At 42.1% G+C, this 27186-nt stretch overlaps 1 protein-coding gene across 2 annotated transcripts in view; it reads left to right on the top strand.

Moving 5' to 3' along the window:
- Positions 1-27186, top strand: part of Afg3l2 (AFG3 like matrix AAA peptidase subunit 2) — a 52205-nt gene that overhangs the window by 18354 nt on the left and 6665 nt on the right. For both annotated transcript variants that reach the window (XM_047526112.1, XM_047526113.1), the window contains exons 6-14: positions 9989-10063; positions 12002-12126; positions 13951-14224; positions 15806-15943; positions 19078-19231; positions 21502-21609; positions 21704-21829; positions 23119-23229; positions 24719-24834. In XM_047526112.1, coding sequence (XP_047382068.1) covers positions 9989-10063; positions 12002-12126; positions 13951-14224; positions 15806-15943; positions 19078-19231; positions 21502-21609; positions 21704-21829; positions 23119-23229; positions 24719-24834 — 1227 coding nt within the window. The remainder of the gene's footprint in view (positions 1-9988; positions 10064-12001; positions 12127-13950; positions 14225-15805; positions 15944-19077; positions 19232-21501; positions 21610-21703; positions 21830-23118; positions 23230-24718; positions 24835-27186) is intronic.

Raw genomic sequence — 27186 nt, 5'->3', positions numbered from 1 at the left:
ACCAAGCGACCCGCCGCACTCCTCCTCTTCCTCCGGGCAACCTCCCGGTGTTCAGGAGCGCTCGCTCTGAGTTCAAACAGCTCGCCACGCAGCTCCTCCTCAGGCAGCCGCCCGGAGCCCCAGTGGTTGCTCTGAGTCCAAGCGCTGTGCTGAGCAGGCCCAGTTGTCCGCGTTTACCGCTCCTGTGGGGGGAGGGGCGTCTCACTGAACAACTCCACTTCACAAAGTTCCCTGCGTTCCGGGTCTACCGCCCCATCCAGGACGCCTCCCCAATGGGAGAGACTCACTCGGCGGCTTTGAGTTGGTCCCAAGTCTCTCACTATCTCCTCTTTTGAATCCTGCGTCCTGGAGCAATGTGAAATGCAGCTGCCCTCTAGTCCGCCATCTTGAAAAACCCCACAATTTTTTTTTAATCTGACCCTATTTTGGTTTTGTGGTGCTAAGGATCAAACCCAGGTCCTCCCACATGCAAGCACTTTACCCCCAGCTACGTCCCCAGTCCTGGACAATTACCTTGTTGCCAACAGTTGTTTGAAAATAAGTAGCGGAATTAGTTCACGAATACAAAACTGGCAAGTAGCAGGGACACGCTCCAATGTAGCATTCATCTACATTTTTTTTTTCCTCACAGAAACAGGGTCTTGCTATGTATTGCCCAGGCTAGCCTTGAACTTGAAATCCTCTTGCCTCAGTCTCCTGGGTAGCTGGGATTATAGGCATGCACAGCTGTACCCGGCTTGCTTTCCCATAAAATGAATAATTACGGAGCTAGGAATGTAGTTCTGGCTAGGGATGTAGCATGTGCGAGGCCCTGGGTTCAATCTCCCCTGCAGCAAAACCAAACGAAGAGTAACAAACAGGCTGAAGGAAAACAAAGGAATTATGGAAATACCACAGGGACAGTCTAAAACAGCATTTGCTGACAAGCTCATGTTGTTCAACATTAGCAGGCAGAAGGAATAGGGGAAAAAATAAAAGTGAGGCTATCACAGAGAAGCCAACTTATTACATTAGCTAGGTTTTATGAAAGATTACACATCATATATTAATGGTCTCACCAATAATGATTCCCATTTGCAATCAACATTTCAAAAATTGGAAGTTTTATACATATATAAAATGTTGCTAGTTCCTTAATTTCTAAATCATACTCATTCACACATTAACTGCCTGAAATATATATAAACATTATTTTATGAGAAGGCAGAATATATTATCTCAACTATACAAAAAGAAAACAGGTCCAAAATAGTGTTAAGGGACTAACTTAGTTAAAACTACGAAACTAAGTATGTATATATGTAATTTAAATCCCTGCATTCCCATTACTTTTTTTTTCAGCTAAATTTTGTAGCGATAATATCTGCTCTTAAGTTTTCCACTCATTAAAGGCATCACTACCCTGTCACTCAAGCCAGACCTCCTCCTCCTCTACCAGCCCCCACCTCTGATCATCAAGCATTAACAAGACACCTTCTTCGGTTTCTCTGGAACAGATCTCTTCATTAGTTTCCTTTCACAAGTCCATTTCTTCATAAGTCTGTTGTGTGAGATTTTAATTGCTCTGTCAGTTTTCTCTTCTTTAGTCAGTGATGACAGCTGGCCTGCTAAATCAGGGTGCTTTGTCTTGATTTCATATTCCAGCCTGTACTGAACGTAATCCAGATCAGTCAACCTTCTGGAATATCAGTTCGAGCTTATTGACCTCCACCTCCATGTTGAATAGTTGACCCCATACTGTTTTGAGTGCTGTAACTTTGTGGTAAAAGTTAAAATCCAGAAGTGTGAGTCCTACAGCTTTGTTATTTTATTTTATTTATTTATTTTTGTTTATTTTTCTTGTGGTACTGAGGATTGAACCCAGAGGTGCTTAACTGCTGCCCTTTTTAATATTGTATTTAGAACCAGGGCCTTGATAAGTTGCTGAGGCTGACTTTGAATTCGCAGTCTCGCTGCCTGAGCCTCCTAGGCTGCTGGGATTACAGGAGTGCACCACAGCACCTAGCTGTTATTCTTTTTCAAGATTCGGTTGGCTCTTCCTTTGAAATGCTATATAAATTTTAGGGTGGTTCTATCCATTGCTGGAAAAAAAAATCATTGAGATTTTCATAGGGATTGCTTTAACTCCGAATTGCTTTTAGTATTAACATTGTATCAGCATTCTTTTAATTTATGAGTGTGGATGTGTTTCTATTTGTATCTTTAATTTCTTTCTAAATGTTTTTATCCTTTTTGGTGGTGTTGTAAGTGGAACTGTTTTCTTAATTTCCTTTTCAGATTATTCATCGTTAGTGTATAGAAATGCAGTTGATTTTTGCATGTTAACTTTGTATCCTGCTATTTTGTCTAGTTCGTTGATTAATTCCAGCTTTTGTTTGGGAGTTTCTACATAAATAATTATGTCATCTGCTAACAGATGATCTTGCACCTTCCTTTCAATTTTGGATGCCTTTTGCTGCTTTTTCTTGCCTAACTCTGGCTAGAACTTCCAATAGTGTTAAATAGAACTGGTGAAAGTGGGTGTTTTGCCTAATTTCTGAAAACTTCCAGTCTTTCACCATTGAGTAGGATGCTTACTGTGCATTTTCTTTTCTTTTTAAAGTTTTTCAGTTGTAGATGTACACAATATCTTTGTTTATTTATTTTATGTGGTACTGAGGATTGAGCCCAGTGCCTCACGTGTGCTAGGCGAGCGCTGTAACTGTGCATTTTCATGTACAACTTTATTATGTTGATGTAACCTCTTTCTAGTTTGTTGAGATTTTTATGAGAGGGTGTTGCATTTGGTCAAATGCTTTTTCATACATCAATTGAGATGATCGTGTGGTTTTTCCCCTTCACTCTGTCAATGTGATGTGTGATGTTGATTGATTTTTGTACACTGAACCATCCTTACCTTAGAGAAGTATATCCCACTTAGACATGATGTGTGTCATATTCCTTTTAAAAGTGCTGAATTTGGCTTGCTGATATTTTGTTAGGGATTTTTGCATGTGTGTTCATAGCAGGTATTGGTTTGTAGTTTTCTTTTGGTAGAGTCTTTAGTTTTGGTATCAGGGGAATGCTGGCTTCATAGAATGAGTTAGAAAGTGTTGCCTACTCAGTTTTTTGTAAAAGTTTAAGAATTACCAGAGTTAGTTCTTTAAAAGTTTGGTAGATTTCACCAATGAAGCCATGAAATCCTGGGCTTTTCTTTATCAGATTTTTTATTGTTGATTGAATATCCCTACTGTTTTTAGGTCTGTTCAGATTTTTCTCTTTCTTTATAGTTTACTTTTGGTAGGTTTTGCATTTGCGGGAATCTGTTGAATTTGTCTAGGTTATTCAATTTATTGGTCTATAGTAGTTCATAGAACTTAAAACCATTTGATTTTTGAAAATCAATTATGTCTGTACTTATTTGAGTCTTCTCCCTTTTATTTTCCTTTGTTCACCTAGCTACAGGTTTGTTAGTGTTGTTGATTTTTTTTCCCCCAAAAAAAACCTACTTTTGGTTTCATTGTTCTTCTCTTGTTTCCTGCACTTTGATTTTCTCTCTACTTCGTCTTTATCATTGCCTTTCTTCTGCCAGCTTTGGGGTTAGTTTGTTTTTTCTCTGTAAAAGTAAGTTGTTAGCTTGAGATCTTTCTTGTATGTTTGTTTATTTCTTTATTTTTTTGGCACTGGGGATTTATTAACCCAGGGGTACTTAACCACAGAGCCACATCCCCAGCCCTTTTTATTTTGAGACATAGTCTCAGCTTAGTTGCTGAGACTGGCCTCCCCAGCCACTGGGATGACAGGTATACATCATTGTTCCTGGCTCTCTTGTTTTTGAATGTAAAAACTTATAACTGTAAATTCCCACCTTATTCTGCTTTTGCTGTGTCTTGAAAGCTTTGGTACGTTGTTTTTGTTTTCATTCATCTCTAAGTATTTTCCGTATTTCCTTGTGATTTCTTCTTAGATTCATTGCTTATTTAGGAATGTGTTGTTTACTTTCCACAAATTTGTGATTTTCTGGTTTTCCTTCTGTTACTGATTTTTGGCTCTGTACTGTTATGATTAGTAGTTTGTATGATCCCTATTTTCAAAATCCATGGATAAATTTTGGCCTATGTATGGTCTGCCTTGGACGACATCACATGTGCACTTGGAGAAGGGCATGTATTCTGTTGTGTGGGGTGTTCTGTGTGTGTCGTGTCTAGTTGCTTTAAGTCCTTTCTTTTCTTACTCATCTTCTGTCTGTCTGTCCTCTCCATTATTGGGAGTGGAGTGTAGAAGTTGTCAGCTTTTATTGTAGTGCTATTTTTCTCTTACATCTTACCAATTTAAAAAAAAATTTAATTGAGATGGACACAATACCTTTATTTTATTTATTTATATTTATGTGGTGCTAAGGATCGAACCCAGTGCCTCACACATGCTAGGCAAGCGCTCTACCACTGAGCACAACCCCAGCCCTCAGTTTTTGATTTATATATTTGAGTGCTCCATTCTTATGTTTATAACTGTTGTAACATCTTACGATGTTGAACCTTTTATTAATATACAGTGTATTTTGTCTCTTGGAATCATTTTTTATTTAAGGTTTATTTTTCCATTTCCCGCCCCCACCCCACCCCCAGTCTTACAAACTTTCTTTTGCAATCACTTGGAATAAAAAGCAGATACTGTAGAAATAGAAATGGAAAAAAGCAATACAGAATGAGCTTCATGGTCCCTTTGTTCTCATCATGGGGCATTTTGTGAGAGAGTAAAGGTTAGTTCTAATTATAAACATAACCTGAAAGCATCCTAATTTATATTGATCAGTTATGGGTATTTTGTGCATTTATCTATCTCTTAAGGTGTATTTTTTCAACTATTGTTAGCTTTGTGATGTGTTCCATAATTACATGTGACCATAACCTTCAGATTTAATCTGATTCTTCAGTTTCAAAGAATTATCCCTGGTTTCGGTATTCCAAAATTTCATTGAAGTTCTGATTTGTCTATAATATGGCGATGCTAAACTGGGTACTATGGTGAGAAACTCATTAAATCTCTGCCAGAAAGTTCACTTTTAGCATCAGTGTTCACTTTAAAATTTTGTTGTTGTTGTTGTGGCTGAACACAATACCTTTATTTATGTATTTTTATGTGGTGCTAAGAATCGAACCCTAGTACCTCACACATGCCAGGCAAGTGCTCCACCACTGAGCTACAACCCCAGCCACCAATGTTCACTTTTATGATTTAAAAAAATGAGTTCCTTGTATGCTTTATTTACAGATAATTATTACCTGGCTACTTGTTCATTTCTCTACTAATTATTAGCTTTTCGGTGTTTTTGGAATAGACAGTTTCCCTGAAGTAGGACATCAGTAATGTTGTATTCCATAGACTTAGTTTCTCAGAACTTCATCCTATCTATGATTTCTAGATCATCTCCTGATCATAATTTTTAAAAAAATACTCTTAGTTGTAGATGGATACAATATCTTTATTTAGTTTTTTATGTGGTGCTGAGAATCGAACCTTTTATTTTTTTTAATAAAGCACTCTTATTTTTTACTTTCACTTTTTATTTACTAATTTTTTTATGTGGTGCTGCTGAGGATCGAACCCAGTGCCTCACATGTGCTAGGCAAGTGCTCTGCCACTGAGCTACAGCCCCTTTCATTTCAGTCTATTATTTGGATCTAAAGTGAATCTGAACAGCATATTGTAGTTGCATAATATTTTTAAAATCCATTCTCAGTGTCTTATATTGATTAGAGGATTTAATCTATTTATATTTAAAGTGTTTACCAGTATGCAGGGACTTTGGTTATTTACTCTTTGTTTCCTATATGTCTTAATTGCTTTTTTGCCCCCTCATTTCTTGCATTACTATCTCTTATATTTAGTTTTTTATTGTTGTTATTGTTATGTAGTGAGATGTTGCCCCGCATTTTCTGCATTACTGTCTGCATCAGTCTCTTAAATTATGTAGAAAACAATATATGGAGGTACAATCTAAGTTACAGTGATGTTAACTTTTACAATTTTTTGTATTTACCAATTTTTAGATCTTTCATTCTTTATGTGGCTTTGAGTTATTCTCTGTGATGTTTTGCATAAATTGCATGAGCATTTCTTGCAGCACAGCTCTAGTGGAGAGAAACTCCCTGGGCTTTTCTTTATCTGGAACTGTGTTCATTCCTCCCTTTTTCGAAGGACAGTTTTGCCAGGCATATCATTCTTAGCTTACAGCTTTTTAAATTTTACCACTTTATTGGCCCTGTGTCTGATGAGAAATTTACTCAGGATCCCTTATAGGTGATGAGTTGCTTCTCTTATTGCTTTTGAAATTCTCTTTGTCTTTGGCTTTGATGTTTTTTATAATGTGCCTCAAATGTGGGTTTCTGAGTTCATTTTACTTAGAATTCCTTGAACTTGGATGTTTTTATTCTTGTCTTTCATCAAATTTGGGGAGTTTTCAACCATTATTAAAAAGAAATGGTCTCTGTCCCTCTGTCTTTCTCTCTCCCCCTCCCTCCATCCCTCCTCCCTCCCCTCCCCCTCCCCTCTCCCCCTCGCTCGCACTTTGTCTCCTTCCCTCTCTCCTTCTCCCCCTTGCTCTCTCTCCCTCTCTCTCCCCCTCTTTCTCACTGTCTCCCTCTCTTGCTGTCTCTCTCCCTCCCCTCCCCACCTCTGTCCCTGTCTCGCTCTCTCTTTCTCCCCCCTCGCTGTCTCTCTCTGTCTCTCTCTTGCTCCCCCCAATCACTGTCTCGCTTGCTCTCCCTCTCTCCACCCCCTCACCATCTTGCTGTCTCTCTCCCCCTTTCTCCCTCTCTCACCTCCTCTCTCCCCCCTCTCTTTTCCCCCCTTCCTTCCCCTCTCCCCCTCTCTCCCTCTCTCTCCCTCTTTCTCACTGTCTCTCTTTCTCTCTCTCTCTCTCTCCCCCTTTCTCTCCCTTTTCCCCTCTCTCTCCCTCTTTCTTACGGTCTCTCTCTCTCTCTCACTCTCTCTCTCTCTTGCTGTCTCTCTTTTTCCCCCTTCCTTCCCCCCTCCCCCTTTCTCCCCTCTTTCCCTCTTTCTCACTGTCTGCCTTTCTCTCTCTCTCCCTCTCTCTCCCCCTTTCTCCCCCTCTCCCCCTCTTCCTCTTCTTTCTCCCTCTCTCTCTCTCACTGTCTCTCCCCCTCCTCCTCTCCCCCTCTCCCTCCCTCTTTCTCACTGTCTCCCCTCTCCCCCTCTCCCCTTCCCCCCTTTCTCTCTCCCTCTTTCTCTCCCTCTTTCTCACTCTCTCTCTCTCTTACTGTCTCTCTTTCTTGCTGTCTTTTTCCCCCTTCCTTCCCCTCTCCCCCTTTCTCCCCCCTCCTTCTTTCTCACTGTCTGCCTCTCTCTCTCTCCCTCTCTCACCCTTTCTCCCCCTCTTCCTCTTCCTCTCTCTCTCTCCCTCCCTCCCTCTTTCTCACTGTCCCTCCCCCTCCCTCCTCTCTCCCCCTTCTCCCTCTTTCTCACTGTCTGCCTCTCTCTCTCTCCCTTTCTCACCCTTTCTCCCCCTCTTCCTCTCTCTCTCTCCCTCCCTCCCTCTTTCTCACTGTCCCTCCCCCTCCCTCCTCTCTCCCCCTCTCTCTCTTTTTCTCTCTCTCTCTCTCTGTCTCGCTCGCTTGCTCTGCTCTGGTCCTTCGCTGGATGAGCTGATCTGCCTGATGGTGTACTACAGGTTCCTTTACTCCATTCACTTTTCTTCAGATTTTTCTTTCTTCACTGGTTCTTCTGCCAACTCAAAAGCTGCCTTTGAATTCCCCTGGTGAATTTTTCATTGGAGTTGTACTTTTCAGCTCCAGAATTCCTCATTTCTGTTAAGGTTTTCTATCTCTTTATTGATATTCGTTTGGTCATTTTCTTGACATTGTCCATTAATTCTCTGAGCATTTTTAAGGCAGTCATTTTAAACTCTTTGTCTAGTATGTTTGCTGTGGGCACTTTCTCAGGGACGGTTGGTTACTTTTTTCCTTTGAATGGGCCATGTCTCACTATCTTGTCATATGCCTTGTGATGTCATCATTGAAAACTAGACATTTGAACATTTGAATCTGATATTATAGCTGAACATCAGATTCTTCCCTTTCCTCCAGGGTTTGCTGTGTTTTTTTGTTCGTTGTTATTGTTATTATTATGGACTGTTTCTGTGGCAAGGATCAGCCTAAGGAGTAGACCTAAGGTTTGCTGAGGTCTTTTCTGAGCCTGGCCTTTCCCTTAACATTCATGGTCTGATTTTCCCTGTGTAAGCAGTTGCTTTGAATGTCCTGGTCTTTAACATCTGGCTGCAGATGGGGGAAGAGAGATGAAGAGGAGAAGAAGGCATTGGCCCTGTAGATTCCCTAGCACGCACTTCATTCGCGGGAGGGGAATGGCATTGGCTGCACCCCTTTGCTCCTCTGTCATCAGAAGCAGCATTCAGAGCGCAGCCTTCTGGTCTGTGGAGACAGGCTCCTTGAGCCTACCCTCAGGCACGCTCCATGGCAGCTGCTGCAGGCGCGCGAGCACAGCGGTCTGTCCTGGGCTGGGAGTGGGCCACCGGTGACCAGCTGAGATTCCAGTGAACTCCAGATTTCCAAAATAATTACACAGACAGATTCTACCAGGTAGTTGTGTCGTGGAGAGGTAGATTCCTGTGCTTCCTACTCTACCGTCTTCCTGGAATTTTCTTATCTACTCAGATTTTTTTCCCTCCTTACTGAGGATTGAACTCAGGTCCTTGTGCATGCTAGGCAAGCACTCCACCACTGAGCCACATCCCCAGCCCTTTTTAAATTTTATTTTGAGACAGGATCTTGCTCAGTTGCTCAGGCTGGCCTCAAACTTGCAATCCTCCTGCCTCAACCTTGCCAGTCACTGGAATTACAGATGTGCACCACTGTGCCTGATTCTACTCAGATTTTTGGAACAAGTGTTCATTTCATGAAAGCGAGGATGTTAAATGCATAATTCTCAGATGTTGTGGGGAGCCAGCGTTCTCACAAGCAACTCTTGCCCAGGTGCGGAAGGGGCTGCAGTAGTCCTTCCCAGGTTGCTAACCAGTGCTTGAGAGGAGTCTCCATGGAGCCAGCTGTCCTGACCTACTGGCTCTTTGGAGTCAGTCTGCCCCTCCCAGGCAGCTTTATAGGGGATAGGACTCTTTTCATCATTCCTTTCCAGACCAAAAACAGTTCCTCCCCCAGGTCAGCTTCTCTACTTTCTGTTTATCATTTGTATCTTCCAGATTTACTGATAGAGCACATAATGAGAAGTAGGCCTGTCCCAAAGGACTTCATTCCTGAACTAGTCCTCGGGATGAGGTGTTTAAGAATGTTCTTAAGAATCTGACATACTTAGTGATTAAAGAAAGCAAGTTTAAACCATTTTATACTCATAGAGTGGTAAAAATGAAAAGGTCTTATAATCAAGTGATGGTGAAGATATGGAGTAATAAGAATGGTTTGCTGGTACAGGTGAATTGGAGAGCCCCTTGGTGACGTTTCCTCAGGTGTCTGCCTTTGGGTATGCATTCCTGGGAGTGTGTGCACTGTATGCAGGAAGGGGTGATCCTGAGCGTCGTTTACAATGAAGCAGCCTATCTGCAGGGAATGCATAGGATCTTGGGGTGTACTCACCAAATGAAACAGCCCACAGAATGAAGTGTCAGTGTGGGTAACCACACGGATGTGATGTTGGGAGGAAAGGAAAGGGGGAGAACAGATAACAAAACAAGACGCTTGTTTAAGTTCAAAAGCAGGCCAGAGTGGGCGTTGTTCAGGGTTACGAGGTGTGTGGTACAGGTGTAAGGGCAGGTCGGGGAGCCCTGCCACACATTCTGTCCCCCCAGGAGAGGGATGCTGGGGAGCCTCCCTGGCATTGCGGGTGAAACCGTGGGGTATATGCTGTGGTTATTTTTTGTGTGTCTGGAATGTCATATTCATTTTAAGTGAACTTAAAAGAACATTTGAAATATTTCTTTAAATTTATGCTTGAATGTTTAACTTTTTTAAATTTCCAGGTAGACAGACTGGAAGTTGTCAATAAGCGTTTTGTTCGGGTGACTTTTACACCAGGAAAAACTCCAGTTGATGGGGTAAGTCATTTTATTGATTGAGTGAATCAGCCATGACTTCACTTTGCAGATTTGGAACTGAGAGAAAGCCCCCCTCACATTGCAGCGGGTGTGCCCCCCGGAGACAGAGTGGGGCAGTGCAGCAGCAGTGAGGAGCCCTGACAGGTGGGATCTGCCTGTGAGTTAGTGATAGGGGCTGCACCTCTGAAGTGCTCTTAGTCGTGCCGTTTACTGAACGGTGCTCCACAGAGTCTGCTGGGATCCTGGCTCTCGGCGTCTTGCCCAGTGGACAGCAGAGTTAGGGGCTGTTCAGGTGGGTGTGGTTAAACTGCTAGGTACATGTTTTAGGGCATGAAGCCACGTGAATTTCTTATCTTTCTCAGAGAACAACTTACCAGGAGCTATTGTTATATGAAACTTCCCATCTTTTATTTTTAGATGCATAGAGAGAAGTTCCTTGCTTATAAACACTGATTGGTGAGAAGAATATAGAATGACATGTTGATCTTTCCTGAGTTTCATATGTTAATGTTTTATGGGTTTTTTTTAAATCACTACTTTTAAAAAACAATTGCAGGCTAAAGGAGAGCAGAGTTTTTTTGTGCAATAAATTGAGGCTGATACTTGTAAAATGCCTGGAACATAAGCACTTTTTATCTAGTCAAACCCTAAACATGAGCTGTTGCAGTCACCAGCATCTTATGGCAGAGAGGCGGTTTGACAGTGCTGGGGACCCTGCCTCTGGAGCTGGACTGCCTGGGGTCAGATCCAGCCTCTTCCCGCGTACATAACATGGGCAGTGGGCAGGTTAAGTCACTGCCGTGGTTTCTCTGCGTAAGAACTGGAGCTCGGGCTGGGGCTCCGTTGTAGAGTGCTTGCCTAGTGCTCATGAGGCACAGCTTTCTATCCTCAGCACCACATAAAAAAGTAAACAAATAAAGGTATTGTCTGTCTACGACTGAAAATATTAAAAAAAATAAAAATAAAAAGAATTGGAGGTCATTTTCAGCAGTAGACACTAATACAATGTGGAACACATTCAGCCCTCTGTGTCCATGGGTTCTGCTTTCATAGATTTAGTCAACTGCAGATTGAACATATTTGGGGAAAAAATTTGCATCTGCACTAAGCGTGGACAGATTTTTTTCCCCCTATCATTATTTCCTAAACCATAAAGTATAACAACTGTTTATGTAGCATTTACATCATGTATTAGGTGTGAATTAAACCACAGAGGAGGAGGTGTGTAGATTATTTGCAAATACCACGTCATTTTATAAGAGAGACTTGAGCATCTGCAGATTTTGGCACCTATGGATACCAAGGAGTGGTTGTGCTCGTGTCCTCTTTAGTATAGCAGCCATTCCCCCGTCCCTTAGGTGTCCCTCCCGAGGGCCCCCGGACTCCCCAGCTCTAGGGGACCGAAGGGTGCTGCTTGGACAGCGTGGCACTGTGTTCTGACTGTGTGCACTCAAGTCTTTCTTACAGTAGTTCAGACTGACTGTACCCTGTTGCTGCTTCTTGGGTTGGTTCTGCAGATTGAGGGAGTCGATGAATGTGAAAGACTTAGAACAGTGCCGGGCACTCAGTGAGTGCTCAGTGAGCCTCAGCTGCAGTTGTCATGTACGCTTGTTTTCAGTTTGGGAAGAGGGAAAGAAGGCATTTTTATCTGTAAAGAGGGTTATCTTTTTAATAGTCTTTTTATTCTGTTCTTGAATTTGTCATTTTAGAGCCACAGGAAAATACTGCTAAAGAAATGCTTATTTGCTAAGGACTGCCAAATGTTCTCACTGAGTGACTTAATCACCACGTCATTAAAACCAGGCTCTGTTACTGGCATTTTTAAAAGTTTTAAATCTTTACTATTTCTGAAAGCTTCTTTAAAAAGTCAGCCCCAAGTGAATTACATCATTTGTTTCCACTTCATTCTTAGGGTATTTGTTTTTTCTGTTTTTATAGCAATATGTGTGGTTTAATATTGGCAGTGTAGACACCTTTGAGCGGAATCTGGAAACCTTACAGCAAGAATTGGGCATAGAAGGGGAAAATCGGGTGCCTGTTGTCTACATAGCTGAAAGTGACGGGTAAGAAGTGCTTTTTAAATATGGTTTGAAAACTGCTGTGGTGGTTCATCATGTCTCATGTCACTAGGTAGCAGAGTTACACATTAGATTCTCAAACAGCCCTTTCTCAATTTGGCCAGAGTCTTTAAAAAATTAGTTTGTGTACAAGATTGATTCATTTTCTACACATTGACATTTGTCTTGATTAAGCGGTGGTTTGGGGTATTAACGTCCAGGGTCCTGTCCATATAGGGTCCCTTTATTTGAAAGAGTTGCATTTCCACCTTTTAATTATCATTTATATTTCATAGTTTTCCAGGGTTTTAAGTGATTCTTCCTCTCTCATCAGAGCTACTTCTTCCCTTGGAGATTATTAGTCTTTACTAACACCACTTAAAAGTCTGAGTGGCTGCTCCATGTATTTCAAATATTTTTTGGGTGGGGGGTGTGGCTCAGTGAGGTAAACATTTGTTTAGCATTCAAGAAAACCAGTCTTTGAGCTCATTTGGAAGTTATTTTTATCTTAGAGTGCTCATCCACACACACACACCCTGAGGACAGTTACCTCATTTGTATTAAATGCAGAGAATTTATTTAAATGCTGTAGAATTACCAGTTCTGAAGTAAAATCAGAAAGAAATCTTAATTTTTTTGTATATGTAAGAAGAGCAAAAAACAACCTGGTGGCTAGGATGTCGATTGCGCTGGTAACATCATTCAGATCTGGGGATTTCTGGAGTCTTAGGCACATAGCCTTACAGTCTGCCTGCACTGTGTGATACCATGTAGCGTGGTGATGCTTCACGAGGATTCACCCCAGCCCTGAGGGTGTGAGGTGATGACTTCATGGCTCAGCCGCAATGCTACACAGGCTGAATATCCCTTGTCTGATGTACTGGGACCAGTATTTCACGTTTGCAGAATTTTTAAGATTTTTGAAATATTTGCCTAGACTTTGTCAGTTGAGCATCCCTAATCTGAAATCCAAAATGCTTCAAATCCTAACATTTTTGAGCATCATGTTGGTGCTCAGAAAATTTCAGATTTTCAAGCATTTCAGATTAGGGGTGCTCAGAACCTGTGCAGACTTCTGTTACACCAGTCTTTAAACTTTTCTTATCAATGCAGCTTTTTTTCCTTTTTCTCCAGAAATAAACCAAAGGTAAATTTTTCATGGTTCTCACTGCTTGTTTTAGCAGCATTGAAAATTTCATAATAAAAAAATTAGAATTAGTTTTGGTTTTGGTTTTCACCTAAATCACATACAAAGTTTTGATTTAATTGCTGCATAAGTTCAACTAAACTGTATTAACCAATATAACTTTCCTCTGAGACTAACACCAGGATCATGTTAAAATTCTTGAGTAATGCACAAGAAATTTCTCTGAAGCCCAGATATAATGACAGCAAATAACAGTACTGTGCTTAAATGGTGGTTATTGGGATAGGAATAAAATATTAATAGACAGTGTGCATGTTAAGAACAGGTTTCTCTCTGGTATTATCTTTTGTGATTCTCCACCAGTGGTGGTAACACCAAGATTCTCCATGTGCCTCAGATAAAATATTAGAATGTTTAGAGGTTTGGGGGAATTTTTTTGTTGTTGTTGTTTTTGTTTTTTGATATTTTTAGTTGTAGTTGGACATAAAAACTATTTTTTTTATGTGGTGCTGAGGATTGAACCCAGGGCTCACTCGTGCTAGGCAAGCACTCTGAACCACAACCCCAGCCCATTTAGCTTTTTTAAAAATTAAAAATGTTTGCAATCACTCTGAAGCAGCTGGAAAAACATATGTACATTGCAGAACCGTCTTAGCAAAACCCATATCCTGTCGTCCCTCCAGCTCTTTTCTGCTGAGCATGTTGCCTACGGTGCTCATCATTGCTTTTCTCCTGTACACCATAAGAAGAGGGCCCGCAGGCATTGGGCGAACTGGCCGGGGCATGGGTGGCCTCTTCAGTGTTGGGGAAACCACAGCCAAGGTCTTAAAGGATGAAATAGATGTGAAATTCAAAGATGTGGCTGGTTGTGAGGAGGCCAAGCTGGAGATCATGGAATTTGTAAATTTCTTGAAAAACCCGAAGCAGTATCAAGACCTAGGAGCAAAAATCCCAAAGGTAAGATGCACTTTCAGAAGATTAACTCAAAAGCCTTTTGAAGTATTTCTTGGTCTCTGAAGTTGTCATTTTATGAAGTTTGATTATTTTAATTAGCCACTTTTCTCTTAGTTTCTGCCTGACCTGAGTGTTTTGGTCTGTTTCTGTGTATGTGTTTCTATGTGAGTGTGCCTCGTTGGATGGATTTTGTGTATTCCTGCAAGAATTTGTTTTTCTCCTCCTGGTAGTCTTCCCCGATCCACCTTCTTCTCCTTCCAGTCTGATTTAGACACTCCACCCCTCAGCGACACAGTCCCCTGGAGCCTATCACACTCTGCTGTCCCCACGTTCCCTTTCCACAGACCCCTGTGGGCCATCTGCCCCAAGGGTTTTGGCTCAGGGGATGGTGAGGAGAGATAGCACTAATGGTCACCTTCTCTGCTCCCAGAAGGTACCCACAGACACTGTGCCAGGGACAGGGTCTGTGCCCTGGGGACTGGTCCCCAAGGTCTAGGCACCCAGGTCTAGGCACAAACAGAAACTTCATTATTTATTGAGTGGATCAACTAGCTGCTCAGTAAATGAATAAAAATGTCTAAGTCTGTTTATAATCCTTTAGTAAAGTTTACTTTAAAGGAATCCCTTGTATAGGGAATTGTTTTCTTGATTTTCATTTCCTATTTATATGGATAAAAAGTCATATCTCATGATTCTATGCTTTGCTGTCACTTATCACCCATTTGTATCTTACCTAGGCATCTCTACAACTTAATATAATGGTTTTTATATCATTTAAATGAAGTTTTTTCTATTTAGTTAACTTCATCATCAGTATTTGACTTTTTTACTGCACTTCTGAGACTTTCTTTTCCCCCTCCTGGTACTGGGGTTGAACCCAGGTGTACTCTACCACATTCTCAGTCCTTTCTTATTTTTTGAGACAAGGTCTTACTTAGTTTCCCAGGCTGGCCGCAAGCTTGCAATCCTCCTTCCTGCCTCAGCGCCCCAGGTTGCTGGGATTACAGGCATTCATCATTGTGCTTCTTCTTAACAGACTTTTAAAGAAGAAAATAAAGTTTTAAAAAATACCTTAAAGTTTTCTTGTAAAGTCTGGGGGAAAAAATATCTCTTAACCATACTGTCTACCACCCCGTGTGTGATATTTGGAAATACAGTAACCTATATATTTATGAGAAAGAGAGGGCCCTGTTTATAGCTAGTCACTTAATGGAAAATAAACATAAAAGTGAATTCACGTACTGGGTTTAAAATACACATTCATCTCTGCTAAAAATGTACTGACTTGTACATGAAAGTAGAAAGTCAGTGGTTGGATTTAGTAATTGTTGGGATTCAAAAGCCAACTTTACCTGTAAAGAGTAAAAGAATTATGTGAATTAGGAGACAACTTGCATTTGTCTCCATGAATTATTTAAGTAAATCTCAGTTGGTTCATTAGTAGATTCTAGCTGAAATCACCTTTTTCATACTGTTAGAAGGCCTAAAAATCTAAGAGGGAAGTATTTAAGATTTTAACGTGTATCAATAAGACTCAGGGACAGAGTTATACCTTGGATAATTTCTCTTTTTTTGTATCTGAAGGGTGCCATTCTCACTGGTCCTCCAGGCACGGGGAAGACACTGCTAGCGAAGGCCACCGCTGGAGAAGCCAACGTCCCCTTCATCACTGTTAGTGGATCTGAGTTTTTAGAGATGTTCGTTGGTGTGGGTCCAGCTAGAGTAAGTCTTGTTCTCTTTCTTATCCCCATTTATTCTCCCCACATGGTGACTTGGTGAAGATGCCCCTATACCCCAGGGTCTCTGGAGGAACCTGTCACCAGTCACCACCTTGAGTACCAAGGCCAAGCTTGCAGCGAGGCCTGTGACGTCAGCCCACCTTCCCTGACCAGCAGAATACAGTCTGGGCCCTAAGATGGTTCTCACATGCTTCAAGAAGTGACTTTATTTGTGGCTCATTATTATTTTATAGTAGCTTTATTAAGATGTAATTGACATACTGTTGATTCCACTACCTTCAAGCATGCAGCTAAATAGCTTAGGGTACATTCAGATTTGTGCAGTATCACCACAATTAATTCCATAGCACTACGATCCCCTCAAGAAGCAGCCCTAGAACCCTAGGCCCTTTGTCACCCCCTCCTCACCCCTCCCAGCCTGAGCAAACACTCATCTACTTCTGTCTGTAGGCTTTTCGATTGCAGATATTTTATGTAAATGGAATTGTGTAATATGTAGTCTTGTTTTGTTTTGTTTTTTTGAAATGAGGTCTCACTGTAGCCCAGGCTGGGCTCAGACTCTTCTTCTGCTTACCCTCCTCGGTAGCTGGGGTGCACATATTCACCATGCATGGCAATATGTAAAGCTCTGGTTTTACTGTGAGAGGAACCACATCATTTTCCAAAGCGCCTGTGCCTTTCACATTCCTACCAGCAATGTGTGAAGGTTCTTGATTCCTTCACATCATCACCAACACTCGCTGTTATATGACTGATGTAACCACCTTAGTGAACATGATGTGGCATCTTGCTCTGCTTTTGATTTGCATTTCATTGATGACAAATGACATAGAGCATTTCCTTTCTTTTTGGGGGGAGCGAGGGAAGGGTGGGAATTGAATCCAGGGCCTTATGCATGTTAGGCAAGCACTCTACCACTGAGCTATATCCCCAATGCTTTGGGTTTTATTTTGAGACAGTCTTGCTAAGTTGCCTAGGCTATCCTGGGACTTGGCATCCTGCCTCAGCCTCCCAAGTCCGTGGGATCACAGGTGTGTCACTGTGCCTGGCTCCGTGTTGGGCATTTCTCATCTGCATATCAGCCATTTGCATGGCTTCCTTGAAGAGATGTGTGTTCAGATCCTTTGTCTGGTTTTTAATTGGGCTATTTGTGCTTTTCTTATTGACCCTGGATACTACCTTCTAATCAGATATGTGATTTGCCAATATTTCCCCTATTATATGGCTTGTCTTTTCACTCTTTTTAATGGTGAAGCACAGAAGATTTTAATTTTGATTTGGTTCATTGATCTTTTCTTTGTGGTTCTGCCAAACTCAAGGCTGTGAACATCTGTATTTTCTTCTAATAATTTTATAATTTTAACTCTTAGGTCCATGATCCTTTTTGAGTTAATTTTTATATATAGTATAAGTATTCTTTTGCATGTGAATTCCCAGTTTTCCCAGCATCATTTGTCGAAAAGACTTTTTGTTTTACCCCCTTTGAATGGTCTTGGCATTTTTGATCATCCATAGATACAAGGGTTTTTTTCTGGACCGTCAGTTCTATTCTGCCCCACTCTTGGTTTGTAAGTTTTAAAATCAGGAAATGTGAGTGTAGTTTACTTTTTAAATAGACATTTGGTTTTTACTCTTGTGTATTTCACCAGTGTCTAACATGCTGTAGAAACGCAAAGTACTGTCGCAGTTCCTTTCCAAACATCAGGGTACAACTTATATTTGATAGGATTGCCTTTGGTTGGCAGCAGTTAGAGTGATGATGGATCTTATGTTAACAGATTCACGCAGGTTAATAAGGCAGAGAAGTCGTAGAAAAATAGGAGAACAAGGGGGAGTGAAGTGTTTGTAACAAGGGGCTATGTGACTTGATACGGGCCGAGAGGAGTTGAAGGTAGGGAGGGCCTGTGAGTGGTGGAAATGCGTGGGGCAGTGGGCTGGAGAGCTGGGCAGTGAGTGAAGTGCTGGTGGATACGGTACCTAGGATGTCCCAAGGAGCAGGGTGGCCGGAAAGTGGAGGCTGAGGCTGGTTGTTCAGAGGGTATCTGGGCAGAGCTCGCCTTGTCAGAGTGGACCAAAAGGTTCTGGAAGAGGTGGTTGGGGACCTGAGAGGAACCACGTGGGTGTGGAAATCCCTCAGCAGAGAGTGCTTGGAGGGCATCAGATTGACAGGAGGACCTTGGCGAGGGTACGGGGATGGGGGGGTGCCTGCCACATGGCATGAGTCTCAGCAAGAGTTTTCCAGCAGGATTATTTTGACAGTGGTAATGGGACATGAGGCAGACCCCAGCTCTGGCCACGAGATGAAGACACAGACCCCTTCTACTTGAGAGTTGTGTAGGTTCTAGTTCAGGTAGGGAGGTAAAGGGGTGAGCCTGAGGGCACAGGGGAGGTGAGAAGGGGCTGAGTTACATCAGGGGGTGTGTTCAGAGCCTTGTAGGAATGAAAGTCCAGAAACGCAGGCAGGCAGGGTGACAGGAAGCCTTGAGGAAGGGACATGAGGCCCAGGGCCTTGTCTCTGCGTCTCTTACAAGGGACTGGGACTGGTGGTGAGACGGGGTGCCTGAGGGGCCTGCTCGTGGGACAGCCTGAGTGCAGGGGCAGGCAGCAACTCTGTCACGGTGGCACTGGGGGTGGGAGCACTGTGGCTCGCTCTGTGCTGGTCCCGGGAGCATCCTTGCCTTTACTTCCTGTGTGAGCATGACCTCGACCTGTGGAACCTCTGCTTGCCAGTCACTGCTGGAGGCACGGAGCACCCTGGAGAAGCTGAACTTCGCAAACGAACGTGAAGTTTAGAGCTCTGCTGTGTTGTCTTTTTACAGGGCAAAATGTCCAATGCTTTCTGTCGGTATTGTAAAAATAGCAGATATTGTCCATATTTATTACATTATGGTAATATATGGGTTATGGAAATAGTATTTGCTCACCTTAAATCCATTACCCACCAGATGGCTAATTATTGACCACTTCTTTGCTACTTGTAACTCTTCAAATATGAATGTGCACTGTGAAACACAGAAAGATTGTCTTCATGGGAAGGGAGACTTGAGGCTTATTGTTGTTTTTGAAGATGAGTGACATTCTTTTGTCCTGTGGCTTCGTGCTCCTCCTTTTGTCCAGGTCCGAGACTTATTTGCCCTTGCTCGAAAGAACGCCCCTTGCATTCTCTTCATTGATGAGATTGATGCAGTAGGAAGGAAGAGAGGGCGAGGCAATTTTGGAGGGCAGAGTGAGCAGGAGAACACACTCAATCAGCTGCTCGTGGAGATGGATGGTGAGTGGTCAAACCTTTTGTGTCTTAAACTGCACTTTCTAATTGTCTGACATATGTCTAAAGTGAAAATTCTTATTATAAAACCAAGTTTAAAAAATCAAAATCAAATATCTTTTTAAATGCTCTTTTATACTAAAGCATACAACAAGATATTATGTCTGTGTATTTATCTCTTGTGTTGAATAAGAGATAAATTTTGAAAATCTTAATCTCATCTTAAAATCATCTATGATCCTGGAGCATCAAGAAAACTCAGGTGTGACCAAGTGTGAATTTGGTGACCAAGTCAAAAACAGAAGAATACTCCTGACCTGCCCACCACCATAGCCTGGCAGCACAGGGTGTGAACTGGCGGTAGTTTCCTAGCTGACTGGGTGCTGTGGCTTCCTGCCATGGCCCAAATTGCAGGAGATCAGACTGCACAGCACTTGCCAGGAGAAGACCAGATTCAAAGTCTGAATAGCGTTTCTGTGCCTGTTGCTTTGACACCACTATAAGGTTGAAAAGTCACAAGTTGAAGACCAGCACTGTGCTCCTTGACAAAGAGTAGCAGTTTTTCTGTTATCAACTTGTTTTTCATGTAGGAAAGCCAGTTCTCTGGGTGTGCCACATTCCTCCTGCTGGGTTGTTTGTGCAGAAAGGGGAAGCACAGTGCCAGGTGTCCAGTTGGCTTAGATGGGGGCCAGGCACAGTATCAGAATGAGAAGGTAGTGGGCTGGAGGTGTAGCTCAGTGGTAGAGCACTTGCCTATTGTGTGCAAGGCCGTGGGTTCAATCCCCAGCACCAGAAGAAAAAAAAGAGAAGATAAAGGTTCTGCTGTGTTCTGTAGCAGTCAGCTCAAGTTTAGCGATGAGATCAAAGCAGCCAGTAACTCTCCAGTCCAGGTCCTGCGGGTGAAGGTGACAAGCCACACATCGACCCTGCTAGAATCAAGCCTCTCAGGAGGGTGAGAGGTGGGAGACTGAGCTGACACTTCCTCCACATAGCAGTTGCTTATTCCCCTGACCCAGGGCACCAGACTCCTCAGTTACAAAAGTTGACAGCATCTTCTAAATTTCTACTTAAGTAAATAAGAAGTCTGTCATTCGCCTTTAGAAAACTAGTTCTTAATACTCTAGCAGAAGGGGATGGAGGGAGAACCATTACAGGGGATACAGACAGGTGAGAGGAATGACTTCGGACATTCTGCAACCAGCAGTGTAACTGTGATCAGGAGCAATTAATTGTTTATTATATTTTAAAATAGGGAAACTTTTTTTCCATCCCCACCCCCTCCCACCCATTTTCCTCTACATCATCCAAAGTTCCTTCATTCTTCTCTTCCCTCCGCCATCCCCCATCATTATATATTGTGCGCTTATCAGAGAAAACATTCATTCTTTGGTTTTTTGGGCTTGGCCTTAAAATAGGGAAACTTTTGAATGTTTCTAACAACAATAACAACAAAGCGTGTTTGCGGTGACGTGCCAGTTAGGAGCTGATCTTCACTTATTTTATTCCTGCGTTGGAGTGGTGCTCTGTCTGGGCGTGGTGCATACACTTGTAATTCCAGCAGCCTAAGAGGCTAAGGCAGGAGGATGGCAAGTTCAAGACCAGCCTCAGCAACTTTGGCAAGACTGTCTCAAAATAAAAGATACAAAGGGCTGGGGATATGGCTCAGTGGCTAATTGCCCCTCAGTTCAATCCATAATGCCAAAATAAAAGAAATGATGTTACATTGTGCCCAATGAATGTGTACAATTGTGTGTCAGTTAAAAATAAATAAATGTTATTATTTTAAAAGAACTCTTCGGTCTTACACATGATTCTTTTTTTTTTTTTTTTTTTTTTTGGTGCTGGGGAATCAAACCCAGGGCCTTGTGCTTGCAAGGCAAGCACTCTACCAGCTGAGCTATATCACCAGTCCTTATACGTGATTCTTATCGTTAAGAACATGCTCAGGAAGCTGAGACAGGAGGATCGAGAGTTCAAAACCAGCCTCAGCAATGGCAAGTTGCTAAAAGCAACTCAGGGAGACCCTGTCTCTAAATAAAATAAAATACAAAATAGGGCTGGAGTGTGGCTCAGTGGTCAAGTGCCCCTGAGTTCATTCCCCAGTACCAAAAAAAAAAAAAAAAAAAAGAACAGCCTGAATAGTAAGAACAATTCAGGTCTGTGACTCAAAACCATATTGGATGTAGCCAAGACCATGGGTGCTCATCCTCCACAGATGCACCTGTCCTCTGTCCCATGCCATTTAATTGATTATAGTTTCATTATCATCCTTTCAGGTTTTAACACAACAACAAACGTGGTCATTTTGGCGGGTACCAACCGACCAGATATCCTGGACCCAGCGCTGATGCGGCCGGGGCGCTTTGACAGGCAGATCTTTATTGGTAAGACGATGTTCACTGGGTTGGCTCCACAGTCTTGTGGGTTCAGGTGTGACTATCTCACAGTGACTTTTTTCCTTAAAAATAATTTCCAAAGGTCCACCAGACATAAAAGGAAGAGCCTCTATTTTCAAAGTTCATCTCCGACCACTGAAACTGGATAGCACCCTAGAGAAGGAAAAGCTGGCCAGAAAACTGGCATCTTTAACTCCAGGGTTCTCAGGTGAGTGGAAGTAGCCACAGTCCTCTTTCTAGTGCTTTTAAATCACTGACAAGTACCAGTTCACTTTGGTGGTCCACCTTGGGACTTCCTAGTAATTTTTACCTTTTAATTATGGGAAATTTTGAACACACTAGAATTAGAGGAGACAGTGTAGTGTGCACCCATCAGCACCCATTACTTGCTTCAGGAACGGTCACTGATGCACGCCCAGCCTCACTTCACCTGGCCTTACCCACTTCCCTCTCATGGCAGGTTTTTATACTGACAGATATTGAAGGAACCATTCCCAAGTGCTTTTTTTTTTTTTTTTTTTTTAATTCTACTGAGATAAAATTAACATGCCATAATATTCAAGTGTACAATTTGATGGTGCTTTATTGCTTCTGTGACCAAAAAACCTTACAAAAACAATTAGAGGAGAAAAAGTTTATTTGGGGGCTCACAGTTTTAGAGGTCTCTGTCCATAGACAGCGGATTTTGTTGCTCTGAGCCTAGGGCGAGGCCGAACATCATAGCGCAAACATAGGCAGAGGAAAGCAGCTGGGAACATGGCCTCAGGAAGCAGAGAGCTCTGCTCCACAAGTGCACAACATAAACCCCAAAGGCACGCCCCCAGGGACCCACCTCCTCTGGCCACATCCCATCTCCCTACAGGCACCACCCAGTTGACCCCATCAGAGGATCAGTGTACTGATTAGGTTATGGTTCTCACAGCCTGATCAGTTTGTGGCCAGCTTCAGCAATTGAGCAAGACCCTGTGTCAAAATAAAAAAAGGGTGGGGATGTGGCTCAGTGGTTAAGCTCCCTGGGTTCAGTTCCTGCACCCAAAACAAAAAAAGCACTTGGCATGCTTTCCACTATGTTTACATTTAGTTGTTTGAATGTTTTGATGCTTATGTTTATTATTTTATGTAAGCATACTACCTATTAGGTACATAAGTCATTCTCCCAGCAGAGATGGTGAAACTAAGTCAACTAGTGAGCATTCTTCAATACTGTCTTTGTTGTTACATAGTCTTATGGTCTATATTAAAGTAAATAGTTGTTTGTAATTATTTATTCACTACTAATGTGGTTATATCATTTTGGAGAGCCAAGATTGTACCAGTCTAGTACTAAATGCTAAAATACCTTGAAGTTATGAATCAAACTGAACTGTATGTCCAAATAAAACCCTTAGCCAGTCTACCCCTTGCTGAGAAGTTAACTGAGTTAGTCCTCTGTAATGTGCTGCTAGCCAGCGTGACCACATGTGGATGGGTCATCTGTTCTCCATGCTCCTTTTGTAGGAGCTGATGTCGCCAATGTCTGTAACGAGGCTGCTTTGATTGCTGCAAGACACCTCTCGGATTCCATAAATGAGAAACACTTTGAACAAGCAATCGAGCGAGTGATTGGTGGTAAGGCAACTGAAAACCTCTCAGGCCAGGAGGCCAATACATCAAATGTGAGGCCAGCAGGTTCTGTTTTGGCAAAACCAGAAGCAAAGGAAACGTCTCCTGTTTCTGTGTAAGGCCTGCCCTATGCACTCTTGTTGCCAGAACCCTGTTTCCCTTGCTGTGAGGTGGCTCTTGCCTGTTCACCATGCTGCCACCATGAGCCAAAGCTATAAGCAGTTGTTTTATAATAAGGCAGCATACGGAGAAAGCAAAAAACTCCTGTGATACACGGTGGGGAAAAGGCTTTGTTTTATTCAAATAAGCAGGAAGTATTTATCAGGCTGTCAGGGTTGGTGTGGCTCAGTGATAGAGCGCCTGCTCAGCATGCCCAAGGCCCTGGGTTAAAGCTCCAGCCCTGCAAAAAAAGGAGGAGGAAGAAAAAGCAGTTATCTTTGGAAAACAGAGGGCTTGTTAATTTGCCCTTCATAACTTTTGACCCTGACAGCTCTGTAGAATTTATTTGTCTTGGGTTGTGTCATTTGGGAACTTTTTTTTTTTTTATCACCTCCCTTCCATTAGGAAGAGACTCCAATTGGTCTCTTGTGGCAAGCATTATTATTTATCTATGACTTAATGATCCTGAATACTTAGACTAAGCAGTGATAACCTTTCCAGAGTTCTTTCTTTTCTACAAGTTTTATGTTTTACTTTAACCTAACTACTGAATTTTATTTTAAATTTCTGTTTATTTCACCAAACAGGATGTGTAGCCTAAAAGAGTGGAAGAGTTAGGATAAAGGGGGCCTGGATAGTTGGGTAGTGAATGCATTTTTTTTTTTTTTTTTTCATTAAACTAATTTTGTCTATTTTTAGGGTTTTTTTATTATTGTAAACAAATGGGATACATGTTGTTTCTCTGTACATGGAGTAAAGGCGTACCATTTGTGTAATCATAAATTTACATAGGGTAATGTTGTTTGATTCATTCTGTTATTTTTTCCCTTTCCCCACCTCTCCCACCCCTCTTTTCCCTCTATACAGTCCCTCCTTCCTCCATTCTTGCCCCCCTCTCTAACCCTAACCCTAACACTAACCCCTCCCACCCCCCATTATGTGTCATCATCCGCTTATCAGACAGATCATTCGACCTTTGTTTTTTTGAGTGAATGCATTTTTGCTGTAGTTGGATGTACTTCAAACATGACCCTTTGCTTTTATTCTGACCTTGATTAAGAATTTTTGAATTGTCATGGGAAGTCTTTAAAGTACATTTTATAAAAGGGAGTGCATAGCATTTTGTAACTTTTTTGTTGTTGTTTTTTAGTTGTAGATGGACACAGTATCTTTATTTTTATTTATTTATTTCTATGTGGTGCTGAGGATCAAACCCAGTGCCTCATGTGTGCCAGGAGAGCACTCTAACACTGAGCACAATCCAGCCCTGTAACTGTGTTGTAATGTCAGTGTCACTAAAATAGTTGTTTGGGTGTTTTTGTTATTATTTTGTTAGGCCTGGAGAAAAAAACCCAGGTTCTGCAGCCTGAGGAGAAGAGGACAGTGGCGTACCACGAAGCAGGGCATGCGGTCGCTGGCTGGTACCTGGAGCATGCAGACCCCCTCTTAAAGGTGAAGCGGTGCTGCTGGGCAGATAGATGTGTAGCATGTGTCACTTCAAAAGAATTTGGCAAAACTAGTAATGACTGAATGAAGTGGTTACACAAACCCTCCTGTAGAAAAGCTATCAGAGTTGGACAGAAAACTATTTAAAGGAACTGGAAAATGTCCAGGAGTAGAACAGAGCTGGGCATGGTGGCACACAGTTATAAAATCTCAGTGACTTGGGCAGCTGAGGTAGGAGGATTGCAAGTTGAGGTCAGCATCAGCAACTTCATGGGATCCTGTCTCAAAATTCTAAAAAGTGGGGGAAAAAAATGTAGAGCGGAGCTGGGGAGAGCTTACTTTTGGAAAGCGGTGGCCACAGTGGCAGGTGTTGGGAAAGTGTGCCTTTTTTTCCTCCGTGAGCTCCGTACCACAGTGTAGAATACACTGGCCGTCTTGAAGTGGCAGAGGAGTTCAGGATTTAAAGAATACCGAAAACTTAATAGGAAAACACTGGAAATAAGGCTGCAGAGGGCTGAACCCAGATCTGAGCAGCTGCGAAAATCACTGGCTGACTGATAAAAATAACTGTGCACAGGAGACCCAGAGAGCCAGACAGGACAGTAAGCAGAGGTGGAAGCAAAAGTCCCCGAGTCAGAGCTGCCCTTGACAGGCTGTCAAGTTTCCTGCTCTCACGTGTGCATTCCTACACCCGTATGGCACAGCCCAGCGGCCCAGCGGCCTTGTGGTGTCAGAGGCAGCTGGGAATGGAGCGGTGTCCTGAAGCAGGGGACCTACAAAGGGAACATTAGGGCATATGTAAATCATCCTAAATAACATACAAAGAAGACACTAAAACTAAAGTTGGCAGTTTTGCAGAATTCAAGGTCAATATTTTTTAATATTAGTAATGAATGATTAGAAATTGAAATTGGAAAAATTCAATTCAAAAAAATAATAAATAAAAATTCAGTTGCATTTTTCAAGAACATCCCAAAACATAAAATATGCAGGGATAAAGTTAAGAAAATATTTGTAGGACCTGTATACTGAAGTAATAAACCAGACCTAAGTAAAAATAGACTGCTCATGGAATGTTATGTCAGTCTCCCCACATTGCTCTGTAGTTTCATTTTATTCTCTTATCATAATTGAGTAGAATATTTTTGTGGAGATTGTGAAGCTGAATCTAAAATTGTGTGGAAGTATAGATGAACTGTAATAGCTAACAGCAAAGTTGAAGGGTTTACCACCTGATTTCAAGCCTGTACAGCTCAGTAATGAAACCTGCTCCTGGGGAGAGGACCCACTCAGAGATAACGGGCAGCACAGGCAGAGACCCACACCCACACACATTTGATTAATGGATTTTCAAAAGAAAAACATGATTCAAGGGAGGAAAGGTTTTCTTATCAACACGTTTCTCGTAACTCAGTGTTCGTCTGAAAAACTTGAACATTGAACCTTGTATCGTATGCAAAAGTGAGTTTGAAATAGATCACAAAAGCTAAAACTAAACCAGACTTGTGGCATATGCCTGTAATGCCAGTGACTTGGGAAGCTGAGGCAGGAGGATTGCAAGTTAAAGACCAGCCTCAGCAATAGGTGAGACCCTAGGCAACTTAGCAAGACCTTATCTCAAAAATAAAATGGACCGGGGATGCTGCTCAGTAGAGGTAGAGCGCCTCGGGTTGGCCCCCCAGTACTACTCTCTGCCTCCCAAAAAAGCTAATTATAGAAAACATACTAAAAACCTTTGTGGCACAAAAGAAACAGTTGATAAATGGAATCTCACTAAAATTTTAAACTGTCTTCAAAAGACACCATTAAGAAAATTGAATAAGCAAGCCATATACACACTGAAAATACTGTATTTTATATATATATAAAATTTTTATATATGTGTGTGTCGGAAAACTTGTATCTGGAATTTATAAATAACTCTTAAAACTCAATAAGAAAATCAGCCACCTTGTAAAACAGTGGGTAAAAGATTTGAGCATAAGCTTCACTGAAAGCGCTACATGAATGGGCGTTAAGCACATAAAGATAGCATCATTAGTCGGAAAATGAGCCCCCTAGTGGCAGTAAGGTGTGGAGCAGCGGAGCCTCCCGCTCGCAGCAGGAATGGAGGAGGGGTGGCCCTCCCAGGACACATCTTGGTATTTTCTCATAAAGGCAAACACACACTTCCAAATGACCAGATGATCCCACTCCCTGCTATTCCCTCAAGAGAAATGAAAACATGTCCACACGAAGACCATTATAGCTTTATCAGCAAATTTCAAACAACACTGGTGTGCATCAAGAATGAAATGGATATGGGATCTGTTTGCACAGTGGAATGATGCACAGCATAAAGAACACGTGACTGTTAAC

This window comes from Sciurus carolinensis, chromosome 15, assembly GCF_902686445.1.
Source record: "Sciurus carolinensis chromosome 15, mSciCar1.2, whole genome shotgun sequence".
Lineage (NCBI taxonomy): Eukaryota > Metazoa > Chordata > Mammalia > Rodentia > Sciuridae > Sciurus > Sciurus carolinensis.
This window is presented reverse-complemented; position numbering and strand designations above follow the sequence as displayed.